The sequence below is a fragment of the Cetorhinus maximus genome, chromosome 2, assembly GCF_964194155.1.
Source record: "Cetorhinus maximus chromosome 2, sCetMax3.hap1.1, whole genome shotgun sequence".
NCBI classification, from domain to species: Eukaryota; Metazoa; Chordata; class Chondrichthyes; order Lamniformes; family Cetorhinidae; genus Cetorhinus; species Cetorhinus maximus.
Window position 1 is genome coordinate 227,968,350 of NC_135880.1, and position 19,085 is coordinate 227,987,434.

The 19,085-nt window shown below is 48.9% G+C and overlaps 1 protein-coding gene across 1 annotated transcript in view; it reads left to right on the forward strand.

Annotated features, from left to right (window-relative positions):
- The window catches only part of oafb (OAF homolog b (Drosophila)), a 40,422-nt gene extending 22,323 nt beyond the window's left edge, over nt 1-18,099 (forward strand). Inside the window, exons 2-4 of the mRNA XM_078533408.1 lie at nt 8,375-8,509; nt 10,102-10,282; nt 13,897-18,099. Of these exons, the coding sequence (XP_078389534.1) occupies nt 8,492-8,509; nt 10,102-10,282; nt 13,897-14,162 (465 nt within the window). The 5' untranslated portion in view covers nt 8,375-8,491 and the 3' untranslated portion in view covers nt 14,163-18,099. The remainder of the gene's footprint in view (nt 1-8,374; nt 8,510-10,101; nt 10,283-13,896) is intronic.
- Nucleotides 18,100-19,085: the final 986 nt, after the last annotated feature.

Sequence of the window (19,085 nt, forward strand, 5' to 3'; positions counted from 1 at the left end):
GGTTTGTGTCGGGGCAGAGTTAGGGTAGAGGGTAAGGTTAGGGTGGGGTGAGTGGGATAGGTTCTAGAGCGGGTTAGTGTTGTTAGTGGGTTAGGGTCGGGATCGGTGTTAGGGTCAGGAGTGGGTTAGGGTCGGGATCGGTGTTAGGGTCAGGAGTGGGTTAGTGTCGGGCGGGGGTAGGGTCTCGTGTGGAGTTAGGGCTGGGGTTGTGGTTAGGTTCGGGAGCGGGTTAGGGTCAGGGGCAGGGTCGGGGGCGGGGTTATAGTTGGGAGTTGGTTAGGATCAGTCGCGGGGTCAGAGTCATGGGCAGGATTAGGGTCGTGGGCTGGTTAGGGGCCGGGTAAGGGTCAGGTTCGTGGTTCGTGTTGGGAACAGGGTTAGGGCCGGGCAAGGGCAGGGTATAGGGTGGGGCTGTGGAAGGGTCAGTGGATGGCGGGGGGTGGGTTCACTATGAGTCGGCAGATCGGGTTCAAGGATAGTGACATAGGGGATGGGCATGGTGGATAGGGTGTTCTGTATTGGGGTGGGGGTGAGGATGTGGGCCAGGTAGGTGCAGCACCTACAAGATCCTCTCCGACTCTCACCCTATCCTAACTTGGAACGATTTATCTGTTCTTTCACTGTCTCTGGGTCAAAATCCTGGAACTCCCTCCCTAACAGCACTGTGGGTGTACCTACACCAGATGGACTGCAGCGGTTCAAGAAGGCAGCTCACCACCACCTGACCTCATTACAGCCTTGGTTCAAACATGGACAAAAGAGCTGAACTCTCAAGGTGAAGTGAGAGTCACTGCCCTTGACATGAAGGCTGCATTTGACAGAGTGTGGCATCAAGGAACCCAAGCAAAACTGGAGTCAATGGGAATCAGGGGGAAAACTCTCCACTGTACTAGTCATACCTAGCACAGAGAAAGATTATTGTGGTTGTTGGAGGTCAATCATCTCAGCTCCAGGACATCACTGCAGGAGTTCCTCAGGGTAATGTCCTCAGCCCAACCATCTTCAGCTGCTTCATCAATGACCTTGCTTCCATCATAAGGTCAGAAGTGGGGATGTCCGCTGATGATTGCACAATGTTCAGCACCATTCGTGACTCCTCAGATACTGAAGCAGTCCATGTCCAAATGCAGCAAGACCTGGACAATATCCAGGCTTGGGCTGACAAGTGGCAAGTAACATACACGCCTCACAAGTGTCAGGCAATGACCATCTCCAACTAGAGAGAATCTAACCATCGCCCCTTGATGTTCAATGGCATTACCATCACTGAATCCCCCACTATCAACATCTTGGGGGTGACCATTGACCAGAAACTGAACTGGATTAGCCATATAAATACCGTAGCTACAAGAGCAGATCAGAGGCTAGGAATCCTGCAGTGAGTAACTCACCTCCTGACTCCCCTAAGCCTGTCCACCATCTACAAGGCACAAGTCAGGAGTGTGATGGAATACTCCCCACTTGCCTGGATGAATGCAGCTCCCAAAACACTGAAGAAGCTGGTCACCGTCCAGGACAAAGCAGCCTGCTTGATTGGCCGATGCACAGTAGCAGCAGTGTGTACCATCTACAAGGTGCACTGCAGGAAGTCACCAAGGCTCCTTAGACAGCACTTTCCAAACCCATGACCACTACCATCTAGAAGGACAAGGGCAGCAGAAGTTCCCCATCAAGCTCCAAAGCTGGACACCATCCAGGACAAAGCAGCCCGCTTGATCGGCACCACATCCACAAACATTCACTCCCTCCACCACCTTAAACATTAAATTGAAAGAAACACTCTATAAATCTGCAAAGATTAGTGGTAGGTCAGAAGATTGGACAGATTTTAAGAAAGAAAAAGAATGACTTAAATTACAATAGAGGCAGAAAGCAAAGTATGAGAGAAAGCTAGTTAGTAATAAAACAGTAAGAGTTTCTACAAGTATTTGGACAGGAAAAGAGTAACTAAAGCTGATATTGGTCCACTAGAGAATGAGTGTGGGGAATTGATAATGGAAAATAAAGAAATGGTGGAGGCATTGAACAGGTATTTTGTGTCTGTCTTCACTGTGTAAGACTTAGAAAACTTCCCAAAGAGAATTGAAAATCAAGAGGTGAAAGGGAGGGAGGAACTTTATCACCATCACCAGGGAAAAAGTGCTAGAAAAACTATTAGACCTAAAGGCTGACGAGTCCCGAGGGCTGAATAGCTCAAACCCTGTGGTCTTAATAATGGCGTACAGATAGTAGATGCATTAGTTTATATCTTTCAAAAGTGCTTAGATTCTGAAAAGGTTCCAGCAGATTGGAAAATAACACTATTATTCAAGAAAGGTGGGAGGCAGAAAGCAGGAACATCCGTCATATGGAACGTACTAGAATACATTATTAAGGAGGTTGAAGCAGGATACTTAGAAAATCACAATGTGATGTGTGGTGTACTTGCATTTTCAAAATGCATTTGATAAGGTGCCACATCAGAGGTTGCTACACAAGATAAGAGCACATGACAAAAACAAAAATACCTGGAAAAACTCAGCAGGTCTGGCAGCATCTGCGGAGAGGAACACAGTTAACGTTTTGAGTCCGAATGACCCTTCAACAGAACTAAGTAAAAGTGGAGAGGTGAAATATAAGCTGGTTTAAAGGGGGTGGGTGGGGGGGGGTGGTGGGACAGGTAGAGCTGGATAGAGGGCCGGTGATAGGTGGAGATAACCAAAAGATGTCACAGACAAAAGGACAAAGAGGTGTTGGAGGTGGTGATATTATCTAAGGAATGTGCTAATTAAGGGTAGAAAGCAGGACAAGCAAGGTACAGATAGCCCTAGTGGGGGTGGGGTGGGGGGAAGGGATCGAAATAGGCTAAAAGGTAGAGATAAAACAATGGATGGAAATACATTTAAAAACAATAGAAATAGGTGGGAAAAGAAAAATCTATATAAATTATTGGAAAAAAAGGGGGGGTTGGAAAGGGGGTGGGGATGGAGGAGAGAGTTCATGATCTAAAATTGTTGAACTCAATATTCAGTCCGGAAGGCTGTAAAGTGCCTAGTCGGAAGATGAGGTGCTGTTCCTCCAGTTTGCGTTGAGCTTCACTGGAACAATGCAGCAGGCCAAGGACGGACATGTGGGCCTGAGAGCAGGGTGGAGTGTTGAAATGGCAAGCGACAGGGAGGTCTGGGTAATGCTTGCGGACAGACCGAAGATGTTCTGCAAAGCGGTCACCCAGTGTGCGTTTGGTCTCTCCAATGTAGAGGAAATCACATTGGGAGCAACGAATGCAGTAGACTAAATTGAGGGAAGTGCAAGTGAAATGCTGCTTCACTTGAAAGGAGTGTTTGGGCCCTTGGACGGTGAGGAGAGGGGAAGTAAAGGGGCAGGTGTTGCACCTTCTGCGGTTGCATGGGAAGGTGCCGTGGGAGGGGGTTGAGGTGTAGGGGGTGATGGAGGACTGGACCAGGGTGTCCCAGAGGGAACGATCCCTATGGAATGCCGCCGGGGGGGTGAAGGCAAGATGTGTTTGGTGGTGGCATCATGCTGGAGTTGGCAGAAATGGTGGAGGATGATCCTTTGAATGCGGAGGCTGATGGGGTGATAAGTGAGGACAAGGGGGACCCTATCATGTTTCAGGGAGGGAGAGGAAGGTGTGAGGGTGGATGCACGGGAGATGGGCCGGACACGGTTGAGGGCCCTGTCATCCACCGTGGGTGGAAAACCTCGGTTAAGGAAGAAGGAAGACATGTCAGAGGAACTGTTTTTGAAAGTGGCATCATCAGAACAGATGCGACGGAGGCGAAGGAACTGAGAGAATGGGATGGAGTCCTTACAGGAAGCAGGGTGTGAGGAGCTGTAGTCGAGGTAGCTGTGGGAGTCAGTAGGCTTGTAATGGATATTGGTGGACAGTCTATCACCAGAAATTGAGACAGAGAGGTCAAGGAAGGGAAGGGAAGTGTCAGAGATGGACCATGTGAAAATGATGGAGGGGTGGAAATTGGAAGCAAAATTAATAAATTTTTCCAGGTCCAGACAAGAGCATGAATCAACACCGAAGTAATCATCGATGTACCGGAGAAAGAGTTGTGGGAGGGGACCGGAGTAGGACTGGAACAAGGAATGTTCCACATACCCCATAAGGAGACAGGCATAACTGGGGCCCATGCGGGTACCCATAGCCACACCTTTTATTTGGATGAAGTGAGAGGAGTTTAAGGAGAAATTGTTCAATGAGAGAACAAGTTCAGCCAGATGGAGGAGAGTAGTGGTGGATGGAGATTGTTCGGGCCTCTGTTCGAGGAAGAAGCGGAGAGCCATCAGACCATCCCAGTGGGGGATGGAGGTGTGGAGGGATTGGACGTCCATGGTGAAGAGGAGGCGATTGGGGCCAGGGAACTGGAAATTGTTGATATGATGTAGGGTGTCAGAGGAATCACGGATGTAGGTGGGAAGGGACTGGACAAGGGGAGAGAGAATGGAGTCAAGATACCAAGAAATGAGTTCCGTGGAGCAGGAACAGGCTGACACGATCAGTCTGCCGGGACAGTCCTGTTTGTGGATTTTGGGTAGGAGGTAGAAGCGGGCCGTCCGAGGTTGGGAGACTATCAGGTTGGAAGCTGTGGAAGGAAGATCTCCAGAGGAGATGAGGTCAGTAACAGTCCTGGAAACAATGGCTTGATGTTCAGTGGTGGGTCATGGTCCAGGGAGAGGTAGGAGGAAGTGTCTGCGAGTTGACACTCAGCCTCTGTGAGGTAGAGGTCAGTGCGCCAGACAACAACAGCACCACCCTTGTCAGCGGGTTTGATGACAATGTCAGGGTTGGACCTGAGAGAACATTAAGTTCAGAGAGAGACAGGTTAGAGTGGGTGAGAGGAGCAGAGAAATTGAGACGACTGATGTCACGCCGACAGTTCTCAATGAAATGATCAAGAGCAGGTAAGAATCCAGAGGGAGGGGTCCAGGTGGAGGGAGAATCCTGGAGGTGGGTAAAAGGAACCGTTGAACGGGGAGAGGACTCCTGCCCAAAGAAGTGAGCACGGAGACGAAGGCGGCGGAAGAAGAGTTCAGCATCGGGCCGAGTGAATTTTGGGTTTGGCACGATGCTGAACTCTTCTTCCGCCGTCTTCGTCTCCGTGCTCACTTCTTTGGGCAGGAGTCCTCTCCCCGTTCAATGGATCCTTTTACCCACCTCCAATATTCTCCCTCCACCTGGACCCCTCCCTCTGGATTCTTACCTTCTCTTGATCTTTTCATTGAGAACTGTCAGCATGACATCAGTCGTCTCAATTTCTCTGCTCCTCTCACCCACTCTAACCTGTCTCTCTCTGAACTTGCTGCACTCCGTTCTCTCAGGTCCAACCCCGACATTGTCATCAAACCCGCTGACAAGGGTGGTGCTATTGTTGCCTGGCGCACTGACCTCTACCTCACAGAGGCTGAGTGTCAACTCGCAGACACTTCCTCCTACCTCCCCCTGGACCATGACCCCGCCACTGAACATCAAACCATTGTTTCCAGGACTGTTACTGACCTCATCTCCTCTGGAGATCTTCCTTCCACAGCTTCCAACCTGATAGTCTCCCAACCTCGGATGGCCCGCTTCTACCTCCTACCCAAAATCCACAAACAGGACTGTCCCGGCAGACCGATCGTGTCAGCCTGTTCCTGCCCCACGGAACTCATTTCTTGGTATCTTGACTCCATTCTCTCTCCCCTTGTCCAGTCCCTTCCCACCTATATCCGTGATTCCTCTTACCCTACATCATATCAACAATTTCCAGTTCCCTGGCCCCAACCGCCTCCTCTTCACCATGGACGTCCAATCCCTCTACACCTCCATCCCCCACTGGGATGGTCTGTGGGCTCTCCGCTTCTTCCTCGAACAGAGGCCCGAACAATTCCCATCCACCACTACTCTCCTCCGTCTGGCTGAACTTGTTCTCACACTGAACAATTTCTCCTTTAACTCCTCTCACTTCCTCCAAATAAAAGGTGTGGCTATGGGTACCCGCATGGGCCCCAGTTATGCCTGTCTCTTTATGGGGTATGTGGAACATTCCTTGTTCCAGTCCTACTCCGGCCCCCTCCTACAACTCTTTCTCCGGTACATCGATGATTACTTCGGTGCTGCTTCATGCTCTCGTCTGGACCTGGAAAAATTTATTAATTTTGCTTCCAATTTCCACCCCTCCATCATTTTCACATGGTCCATCTCTGACACTTCCCTGACCTCTCTGTCTCAATTTCTGGTGATAGACTGTCCACCAATATTCATTACAAGCCTACCGACTCCCACAGCTACCTCAACTACAGCTCCTCACACCCCGCTTCATGTAAGGACTCCATCCCATTCTCCCAGTTCCTTCGCCTCCGTCGCATCTGCTCTGATGATGCCACTTTCAAAAACAGTTCCTCTGACATGTCTTCCTTCTTCCTTAACCGAGGTTTTCCACCCACGGTGGTTGACAGGGCCCTCAACCGTGTCCGGCCCATCTCCCGCGCATCCGCCCTCACACCTTCCTCTCCCTCGCAGAAACATGATAGGGTCCCCCTTGTCCTCACTTATCACCCCACCAGCCTCCGCATTCAAAGGATCATCCTCCACCATTTCTGCCAACTCCAGCATGATGCCACCACCAAACACATCTTCCCTTCACCCCCCCGGCGGCATTCCATAGGGATCGTTCCCTCTGGGACACCCTGGTCCAGTCCTCCATCACCCCCTACACCTCAACCCCCTCCCACGGCACCTTCCCATGCAACCGCAGAAGGTGCAACACCTGCCCCTTTACTTCCCCTCTCCTCACCGTCCAATGGCCCAAACACTCCTTTCAAGTGAAGCAGCATTTCACTTGCACTTCCCTCAATTTAGTCTACTGCATTCGTTGCTCCCAATGCAGTTTCCTCTACATTGGAGAGACCAAACGCAGACTGGGTGACCACTTTGCGGAACACCTTCGGTCTGTCCGCAAGCATGACCCAGACCTCCCTATCGCTTGCCATTTCAACGCTCCACCCTGCTCTCATGCCCACATGTCCGTCCTTGGCCTGCTGCATTGTTCCAGTGAAGCTCAACGCAAACTGGAGGAACAGCATCTCATCTTCCGACTAGGCACTTTACAGCCTTCCGGACTGAATATTGAGTTCAACAATTTTAGATCATGAACTCTCTCCTCCATCCCCACCCCCTTTCCGTTTCTTCCCCCCCCTTTTTCTTCCAATAATTTATATAGATTTTTCTTTTCCCACCTATTTCCGTTATTTTTAAATGTATTTCCATCCATTATTTTATCTCTACCTTTTAGCCTATTTCGATCCCTTCCCCCCACCCCACCCCCACTAGGGCTATCTGTACCTTGCTTGTCCTGCTTTCTACCCTTAATTAGCACATTCCTTAGATAATATCACCACCTTCAACACCTCTTTGTCCTTCTGTCTGTGACATCTTTTGGTTATCTCCACCTATCACTGGCTGCTTGTCCCAACAACACCCCCCCCCCCCTGCCCCTCCCCCCTTAAACCAACTTATATTTCACCTCTTCTATTTTAACTTAGTTCTGTTGAAGAGTCATTCGGACCCATTATCACAATAAGATGTGATCTTATTGAAATATATAGGATCCTGAGAGCACTTCATGGGATGTTTCCTCTTGTGGGGGAAACTAGAACCCAGGGACATAGTTTAAGAATAAGAGATATTTTAAGACAGAGATGAGGAGAAACTTTTCTCTCAAAGGGTCGTTAATATATGGAATTCTTTTCCCCAGAGAGCAGTGGAGGCTGAGTCTTTAAATTTATTCAAGGCTGAGTTAGACAGATTTTTGACAAGGGAGTCAAGGCTTATGGGGGTAGACAGGAAAGTGGAACTGAGACCACAACTAGGTCAGCCATGATCTTATTGAACAGTGGAACAGGCTTGAAGGGCCAAATAGCCTACTCCAGCTCCTGAGTCCTAGTCCTTAAACATCATGTGTCGGTGATGAAGGGCGTCAGTATCAGCAGTGTGTACCATATACAAGATGCACTGTAGCAACTCACCAAGGCTCCTTCAACAGCACCTTCCAAACCTGCACCTCTACCATCTGGAAGGACAAGGGCAGCAGGTAGATGGGAACACTACCACCTGCAAGTTCCCCTCCCAGTCACTCATATCCTGACTTGGAAATATATCGCCGTTCCTTCACTATCGCTGGTTCAAAATCCTGGAACTCCCTCCCTAACAGCACAGCGGATGTACCTACACCACATGGACTGCAGCGGTTCAAGAAGGCAGCTCACCACCACCACCTCAAGGGCAATTAGGGATGGGCAATAAATGCTGGCCTAGCCAGTGACGCCCACTCAATCCCGTGAAACGAATAAAGAAGTAATAACTTTCTCTCTCCACTCCTTTCCCCAGGATGTGAAGATTATCCGTTCCCTGATTCTGGGGGAGTTGGAACGGGGTCAGAAACAGTTCCAGGGCTTGTGTTTCATCACCAGGCTTCACAAGAATGAAATTATTCCAAGTGAATCAATGGCTAAACTGCGACAGGTGAGATGGGAACTGCCAGAAACTGGTGCTCCTCTCAAACTTCATTCCTCTCTTCTCTTCCTTTTCTTCTTCAGTTTCTTTTCTGAACTCCTGTTGGCAGCTTTGAGCTTGTGTTGCTTGTGATACTTTGTGTTGCTCTAACAACAACTTGTATTTCTATAATGCCTTTAACATAATAAACATCCCAAGGTGCTTCACAGGAGCATTATAAAACAAAATTAGACATTGAACCAGTAAGGATATAACAGGGCACATGGCTAAAAGCCTTGGTCAAAGGTTGGATTAAAGGACGAGAGAGAGGTGGAGAGGGGTTAGGGGGAGAATTTCAGAGCTTGGGACCCAGGCAGATGAAGGCACAGCCTCCACTGGTGGAGTGACTTAAATTGGGAATATACCCAAGAGGCCAGAATTAGAAGAGTGCAGATACCTCGGAGGCTTGTGAGGTTGGAGGAGATTTCAGAGTTAGGGAGGGGTGAAGCAATGGAGGGATTTACAAACAAGGAAGAGAATTTTAAAATTAGGATGTTGCTTGACCAGGAGCCTACGTAGGTCAGCAAGCATGGGGGTGATAGGGGAATGGGACTTGGTGCAGGTTACAACATGAGTAGCAAAGTTTATGGAGCATAAAATGGGCAGCCATATGTGTGTTAGAATAGTCAAGTCTATAGCGGTGGTTCTCAAACCTTTTTGTTTAAAGGACCTCTTTTCAAATGGATTAGTTATCACAGACCCCCATCTAAATTATAAGGCTATAAAATATTCTCAGTATGAAAGTATTACATGTAAAAGGTGTTTTACAGGTATTTCCTCTCAGGTATCAGGAAGATGATTGTGCTCCTCACTGCAGAGTCTTTCCACCCTTGGCAGAAGGAGAGAGAGCAGGAAGTGGAGAAAGCTCCAGGGGGATGAGGAAAGTGCAGGAGCAATGGGGAAACACATGGGCTGTGAGAGCAGCAACAGGCAGAGATGCTGGAGGAGGAGTGTTGCTCCCATCTCCCACCTTCTCTAAACTGGAGATCATTCTAAACTCTGCTGTCCTTGTCTTGATTCACACCAAGCCCCGGTTCCCTATCATCCCTGTGCTCGCTGATCTACACTGGCTCCCAGTCAGATGTCTTGATCTTAAATTTCTCATCCTTCCCTCCATATCCTCGTCCCTCATCTCATCACATTCTGGCCTCTTGAGCATCCCTGATTTTAATCACTCCACTGTGCCTTCGGCTGTCCAAATCCCAAGCTCTGGAATTCCCTCTCCAAACCTTTCTGCCTCTCTACCTTGCTTTCCTCCCTTAAGACACTTGTCAAAATCTACCTCTTTGACCTACCTTTTGTCAACTGTCTGAATATCTCATTTCTATAATTTGGTGTCACATTTTGTTTTTAGTGCTACTCTGAAGTGCCTCGGACGTTAAAGGCACTTTATAAACAGAAGTTGTTGTTTAAGTGAGAATAGACTGGTGATTCATTTAGATGAAAACACTGGTCCAGAGCTGATGGGCTGAATGGCCTGTTTCTGGGACATGACATTCTTTGATTTTGTTTCTCTAGTTGTGACCTTTCCAATACTGGACATTTTGTGTCTCTCACTGTAGAAGAATCCGAGGACAGTGCGTGTGGCTGAGGAACAGCGGGGCCCAGAGCACCTGTACATGGATGTGGCAGTGAATTACAGCAGAGCGAACCCACTGAGTGTCCACATCAACAATGTATGTGCGGAGGCCATGGATGCTGTCTATGCAAGAGAGAGTGATGTGAATTACTGGACGGAGAAAGGTTTGTGAAATGAACATGAGAGAGAGAGACACATGCACACACTCTCTCACACTCGCATGCACACACACTCTCACACTCGCATGCACACACACTCTCACACTCGCATGCACACACACTCTCACACTCGCATGCACACACTCTCTTACACTCGCATGCACACACTCTCTCACACTCGCATGCACACACACTCTCACACTCGCATGCACACACACTCTCACACTCGCATGCACACACACTCACACTCGCATGCACACACTCTCTCACACTCGCATGCACACACACTCTCACACTCGCATGCACACACACTCACACTCGCATGCACACTCACACTCGCATGCACACACACACACTCGCATGCACACACACTCTCACACTCGCATGCACACACACTCTCACACTCGCATGCACACACACTCTCACACTCGCATGCACACACTCTCACATTCGCATGCACACACTCTCACACTCGCATGCACACACTCTCACACTCGCATGCACACACACACTCACACTCGCATGCACACACACTCTCACACTCGCATGCACACACACTCTCACACTCGCATGCACACACACACTCACACTCGCATGCACACACACTCTCACACTCGCATGCACACACACTCTCACACTCGCATGCACACACACTCTCACACTCGCATGCACACACACTCTCACACTCGCATGCACACACACTCTCACACTCGCATGCACACACTCTCACATTCGCATGCACACACTCTCACACTCGCATGCACACACTCTCACACTCGCATGCACACACTCTCACACTCGCATGCACACACACACTCACACTCGCATGCACACACACTCTCACACTCGCATGCACACACACTCTCACACTCGCATGCACACACACTCTCACACTCGCATGCACACACACTCTCACACTCGCATGCACACACTCTCTTACACTCGCATGCACACACTCTCTCACACTCGCATGCACACACACTCTCACACTCGCATGCACACACACTCTCACACTCGCATGCACACACACTCTCACACTCGCATGCACACACTCTCTCACACTCGCATGCACACACACTCTCACACTCGCATGCACACACACTCACACTCGCATGCACACTCACACTCGCATGCACACACACACACTCGCATGCACACACACTCTCACACTCGCATGCACACACACTCTCACACTCGCATGCACACACACTCTCACACTCGCATGCACACACTCTCACATTCGCATGCACACACTCTCACACTCGCATGCACACACTCTCACACTCGCATGCACACACACACTCACACTCGCATGCACACACACTCTCACACTCGCATGCACACACACTCTCACACTCGCATGCACACACACACTCACACTCGCATGCACACACACTCACACTCGCCCGCGCACACTCTCTCACACTCGCCCGCGCACACTCTCTCACACTCGCCCGCGCACACTCTCTCACACTCGCACGCGCACACTCTCTCACACTCGCACGCGCACACTCTCTTGCACGCGCACACTCTCACTCACACGCGCACACTCTCTCGCACTCGCACGCGCACACTCTCTCGCACTCGCACGCGCGCACTCTCTCGCACTCGCACGCGCACACTCTCTCGCACTCGCACGCGCACACTCTCTCGCACTCGCACGCGCACACTCTCGCACGCGCACACTCTCTCGCACTCGCACGCGCACATTCTCTCGCACGCGCACATTCTCTCGCACGCGCACATTCTCTCGCACTCGCACGCGCACATTCTCTCGCACTCGCACGCGCACACTCTCGCACGCGCACACTCTCGCACTCGCACGCGCACACTCTCTCGCACTCGCACGCGCACACTCTCTCGCACTCGCGCGCGCACATTCTCTCGCACTCGCACGCGCACACTCTCGCACGCGCACACTCTCGCACTCGCACGCGCACACTCTCTCGCACTCGCACGCGCACACTCTCTCGCACTCGCGCGCGCACACTCTCTCGCACTCGCGCGCGCACACTCTCTCGCACTCGCGCGCGCACACTCTCTCGCACTCGCACGCGCACACTCTCGCACGCGCACATTCTCTCGCACTCGCACGCGCACATTCTCTCGCACGCGCACATTCTCTCGCACGCGCACATTCTCTCGCACTCGCACGCGCACATTCTCTCGCACTCGCACGCGCACACTCTCGCACGCGCACACTCTCGCACTCGCACGCGCACACTCTCTCGCACTCGCACGCGCACACTCTCTCGCACTCGCGCGCGCACACTCTCTCGCACTCGCGCGCGCACACTCTCTCGCACTCGCGCGCGCACACACTCTCTCGCACGCGCACACACTCGCACGCGCACACTCTCTCACACTCGCACGCGCACACTCTCTCACACTCGCACGCGCACACTCTCTCACACTCGCACGCGCACACTCTCTCACACTCGCACGCGCACACTCTCTCACACTCGCACGCGCACACTCTCTCACACTCGCACGCGCACACTCTCTCACACTCGCACGCGCACACTCTCTCACACTCGCACGCGCACACTCTCTCACACTCGCACGCCCCCCTCCCGCGCGCCCCCTCGTTCCAGATTTCCTCTCCCCTTGGTGTGCATAAGTGATTCCTGACATCACCCCTGAATGGCCTGGCTCTCATCTTAAGGTTCTGCCACCTTGTTTTGGACTCCCCACCCCCATCCCCTCCCCCCACCCCTCCCCCTCCCCACCCCCGCCACCCCTCCCCATCCCCTCCCCCTCCCCACCCCCGCCACCCCTCCCCATCCCCTCCCCCTCCAACCACTCACCAGAAATAGTAGTTTCTCTCCATCGACTCTATCAAATCTTTTAATCATCTTAAACACCTCAATTAGATAAACCCTTAATCTTCTATATTTGAGGGAATACAAGCCTAGTCTGTGAAAACTGTCCTCATAATTTAACCCTTTTAGCCCCAGGATCATTCTGGTGAATCTACACCGCACCCCCTTTAAGGTAAGGATATCCTTCCTGAGGGTTGGTGTCCAGAACTGAACCCAGTTACTCCACTGGGATCTAAACACAGTTCTAGATAATTGTAACATAACTTGCATCCATGTGATCTCCAGCTCACTTAGACAGATATTCTACCCAGAGAGAGACTCTACCATTCACAGTTCCCAGAGACACACCCAGGAATGCCAAATTGATACAGCACAGGTCAGGCCATTCGGCCTAACCACTCCATGCTGACCTTTACCCTCCACATGAATTAATAGTCCCAGTGATGTTTACCTGCCAGTATTCCCCATGCCTCTTCAACTGCACCCCCTCCCTCCCTTTACTCCCTTTCCCTAATCTAATCTAATCTAACTAATCTAATCTAATCTAATCTAATCTAGAGTGTTGGTATTGACCTCCTGTTAACCTGGTTCTCACAGCAGGAGGCTGACTGACTGCATTGGATTAACTGATTTGCACAATGTGAACTTTAACCTCTGTGGGGTCAGTGGGATATATTACTGACGAGGCTGTGGGGAAGGGGCTGCAGGATGTTGAAGGTGGGGAAAAGGATGTGAAGTGGGATTATCCATCTGCTAGTTGAGCCCAGGGTGACCTGTTGCCCCTTTGGTTCTCCACAGGTATTGAGGCTTCAATCTTTGATTTAATGCCAGTTCCGGAGGATGTGCCCCGATGTCGGGTGAGTCGGGATCGGTGGAAAGGCTGTATCTGCCGCTACGCACTCTGTATTGAGTGGTACCCTTGCTTCCTGAAATACTGTCGCACAAAGGACCCTGAAGGCAAGACCAGCTCTTACAAGTGTGGCATCAAAAGCTGCCAGAAATGCTCCCAGTTTGACTTTTACGTCCCACAGAAACAGCTGTGCCTGTGGGATGAGGACATTTAAATCTCTTCCATCTCCCACCTCCTCACCCAATGCTCGTGCCTGATGGGAGAAAGGCGCGGGCACAGGCCAAGTGTCCATCTTGTGGAAAACAGATGCTGCAGCATCTAAGATCATAGACCATGCTCGGGGAGGGAATGAGTCCGAGTACTGGATGGATGGGATCCTTCTTTATACAGAATTGAATCAGATTCACATTCAGTGAGGGGAGTCCAGGTCTCTGTTCAGTTGTCCCGGACTGGGGTGGGGTCACTGGGGTTAACGGGCCAGTGGTTCGAGGTCTGGTGTTGGGCCTGTGCCCTCCACCCCCTCAGTGTTCCTGTGTGGGTCGTGTGGGGTTCCCAAAACTTGGGGAGCTTCAGAGAACTGAATGGTTTCACTTGCTGCTTCATGAGGGGCTGAGGATCATCTCTCCATTGGGAATTCTTACCGTCCACATGGGATTGTCTGATTTACCTTTTGGGAATTTGGACGATTAATTAATGTTGTTTTGTCACTAATTTCATCCTCTAGAAATTAATTTAAATGCTAATTTTCTGAAAGTTTGCTTGATTGAAATTAATCTGGGTCCATTTGCAATAAGTAGAATTTCTGAGGAAAAGCTATTTTGGTGCCTCATCAATCCTCGAAGCTTCAAAAGCCAATTTCTCTTGAATATATTTCATGTTTGGTGAGCTGGTTAGACATCTCCTTGGCTCAGACAGTGGGGGGCTGGGGTCAGTGATTAGAGTCACCAACCAGTGAATTCAATCTGAGCCCTTAAAGAACTTCATTCTATTCGGTGGCTCATCTGAGACATGTTTCATCAGAGCTGAACAGGCTTTGCTGACATGAACTCATCCAACAACTCTCTACATTTATGACCAGCAATTTGTTGGCTTCATGGAGTGGCCTAGTTTTTCAGGTGTGGACACTCACTGATCATCTTGGATCCCAGTTATTTATCTGCTGGGAGATGTTAGGATGTCATGTATTATACAATGTTGGAGCTCAATCATGATCTTGCTGTTTGTTGGCAATCATTTTGATTTGTGTAGCTGATCCCTGATTTGTTCTTATTTTGTGTCAGTTAATCTCAGAGAGGCTCGTGGTGGAGGTTCTGGTGAAGTCCTAACCTCGGCTGATTCAGCTATTCAGGTGACTCAGTTCAAGATCGTCTGTTAGTGTGAAGGAGATACAGGGAATCACTGCAGTTAACAATCATGCTGTCCATTAATCTACCATAGGGGAGTGGGCAGCCTCAATGTCAAGGTACAGGCTGGAGAAACCGGTAAATTAGTAGATTCTTGCCTTCTGCCTTGAGTTCCACCAGCTGGCTGCTGTTAGAATTCTCAAAATGTATAAAATATTCTGCAGCCTGTGAATCTTTACCTGTACTGATTCTTGGTCCGAAATGATGGGATTTATAGTTTCACCAAATATTTTAATTCACCTTTAATTTCTCAGTGTGTTTGTTGTGATTTAATATGAAAATTTAAATAGTTCAGTTCTTTCTGTATTTTCCACAAAGAGAAGGATTTTGTGTTCAGTTTAAATGTCATTTATGAAACATCCATCCGTTCTGCAAAACTCTTGATAACTAGAATTTCCTAAGATTGAAGAATGAGGTCGCATTTACAAATATTGTGACCTTGATCTGAGTTCTCCAGCAGTCAGAGGCCTTTCCAATTTCAGTTGAAACATCTGAATCATCCCCAGAAATTCTTCATCACAAAAAGGGAGTCAGAGGGATAGCTTGAGGAAAAGAGTTTGAATCATTATTTACTTATTGTGTCAGTATTGAGTGTTCTTATCAGTGTTTTCCTTGAGAAATGTCTTTGTAAAACAGAGACTTAGATGAAAGAGTAACCAAAGATCCAGCTCATTTTTAATCAACATTTATCCTTCCCGAGATGTGTGTGGGTCACTGAGTGTGCAGAGTTTGAGAGAGACTTTCCTATACATGCACATCCTCCTCAATAACATCCCAGCTTCTAATGTAAAAGCAAAATACTACAGATGCTGGAAATCCAAAATAAAAACAGAAAATGCCGGGAAAACTCAGCAGGTCTGGCAGCATCTGTGGAGAGAGAAATAGAGTTAACATTTCGAGTCCGTATGACTCTTCTCCCAGCTTCTAACCCTTTCACCAGAAGTGAAAGGAAGATCAGATTGTTATGCGAGTTCCAGTTTCATTTTCAGTAACTGAGCAGAACAGAATATTTTGCATTATTTGAGAATTGGTGCCTTGTCATAACTCAACTTCCAGATTAGAGTTAGACATTTTACACAATATACTTCCAGGTTGTGCCAGACACAGAAATATGTTTTCATTGCAAGTGTCTGGCACCAGGTTTTCATAATTCCATTGTATCTGGGTCTCCTGGTTAGTGACATTGAATTACATGGTAAGATCTGGAATTGATCATATTGAATAGTGGCGCAGGCTTGATGGGCTGAATGGCCTTCTGTTCTTATGTAACTGACAATGCAGTGCCATATTCTGATGGAGTTCACAGTTCTTGAACCATTAATGGGCTACAGCCTGGGAGAGAGGGAATGTTGTTTTGTGGGTCCAGACTGTACCTGATCACAGTTAAATCTGATGTCCCTGAGTTCTTCAATTCTTCTTTCTCACCTGTTGTTCAGAATGTGGATTTGGAATTTTTCTCATTGCTTTATTGAAATCTTCTTCAATGCCTGTGGCCACTAACACTTTGCAAAAGCCTTTAGAATGGGCACTGCTTCTGGTAAAGATTCTGGGCCATTGAGCAGCAACAGTTCCCTCAGTATGAGACCTTTGCAAAATAAGTGCTGATTAACTTGATTCACAGTTTACCAGATTAGTCTGTGTCCAGATGTTCACTAACTCTCTTAACTTTTGAGTTTGAGAGAAGCTGAGCCAATGATGTGACTGAGAACAGAAATGACATCACACAGTCAGTGACTGCTTCGTTCCAGGAGTCATAGTGTGGGCATGGGCTATTGTGTCAGTGGCAATGTTTTGGCATGTTGCGGAAATACTCATTTGGTACTAGAGAATAAATAGTGGTACCACGGTGACTGGGAAATGTTTTGGGGTACCACAGTGATGGGGGAATGTTTTGGGGTACCACGGTGATGGGGGAATGTTTTGGGGTACCACGGTGACTGGGAAATGTTTTGGGGTACCACGGTGACTGGGGAATGTTTTGGGGTACCACGGTGACGGGGGAATGTTTTGGGATACCACGGTGACGGGGGAATGTTTTGGGGTACCACGGTGACGGGGGAATGTTTTGGGGTACCACGGTGACGGGGGAATGTTTTGGGGTACCACGGTGACGGGGGAATGTTTTGGGGTACCACGGTGACGGGGGAATGTTTTGGGGTACCACGGTGACGGGGGAATGTTTTGGGGTACCACGGTGACGGGGGAATGTTTTGGGGTACCACGGTGACGGGGGAATGTTTTGGGGTACCACGGTGACGGGGGAATGTTTTGGGGTACCACGGTGACGGGGGAATGTTTTGGGGTACCACGGTGACGGGGGAATGTTTTGGGGTACCACGGTGACGGGGGAATGTTTTGGGGTACCACGGTGACGGGGGAATGTTTTGGGGTACCACGGTGACGGGGGAATGTTTTGGGGTACCACGGTGACAGGGAAATGTTTTGGGGTACCACGGTGACGGGGGAATGTTTTGGGGGAATGTTTTGGGGTACCACGGTGACGGGGGAATGTTTTGGGGTACCACGGTGACGGGGGAATGTTTTGGGGTACCATGGTGACGGGGGAATGTTTTGGGGGAATGTTTTGGGGTGATGCAGCAGTGGGAATGCCTTCACCCCAATAACTGCACAGAATCTCACAAAGTGCCTTCATGTCTTGTTCAGTGTTTCAGAAATGTCCTAACAAACAAAATTATTTTTGTATTATTATGTAAAATAAATAAAAGATTGCTTTATTCAGAAAAGAAATTAACTCTGTTCATATTTAGATAATTTATCAGGTTCAATAATAATAAACTCTTGCAGAGGTGATGCCTGATTCTTTGTCACAGATTTAAGTCTATGTAAACTTTCATTTCTGTTTCCATTCACAAATCTAACTGATTCTCGGTTGTTACATTGACTTGAGCTTCAGAGGAGCAAGAAGGGAGTGAGGGAGGGAGTATGGTCGTTAGAGGGGCAGTGTAAATGGTTACAGCAGAATAACACAAAGGGAGGGAAGCATGGGGAGACTGACAAAGAGAACGCTTCAGTGGTACACAGAGCGGTTAGGCCACAGTGAGCAGATCACCTGACTACAGTGGGGAAAAAAGGACAAATCATAGGACAGGAGAACATGGAAGACAACAGAAAACTGAAAATGCCTGCAGAAGTGATGAGGATGAAAATTCTAAACCCAATGTGTTGGGAACAGGGAAGCAATGTTAGTAGTTTGGTGAGATTTGGAGAGAGAACCCAGATTTTGCTAACATTGGGAATGGTGTGGGAGAGACTGACAGCCGGAAGAATCTATTTAATGGACTAGATAATGAGAAATAAGAATATAAATAAAAGCTGGAGGCCATTCAGCCCTTTGAACCTGCTGTCACAGGAATCGGAGCTGGGGCCTCAACTATTTACAATTTATATCAATGACTTGGATGGAAAGACTAAATGTATGGCTGCTAAATTTGCTGATGTTACAAAGATAGATCGGAAATTAAGTTGTGAAGAAGATGTAAAGAAACTACAAAGGAATATAGATGGGTTCAGTGAGTGGGAAAAATCTGGCAGATGGAGAATAATGTGGGAAAATGTGAACTTGTTCACTTTGGCAGGAAGAATAGAAAAGCAGGATATTATTTAAATGGAGAGAGATTGCAGAACTCTGAGGTACAGAGGGATCTGGGTGTCCTGGTACATAAATCACAAAGTTAGTTTGCAGGTACAGCAAGTGATTAGGTAGTCAAGTGGAA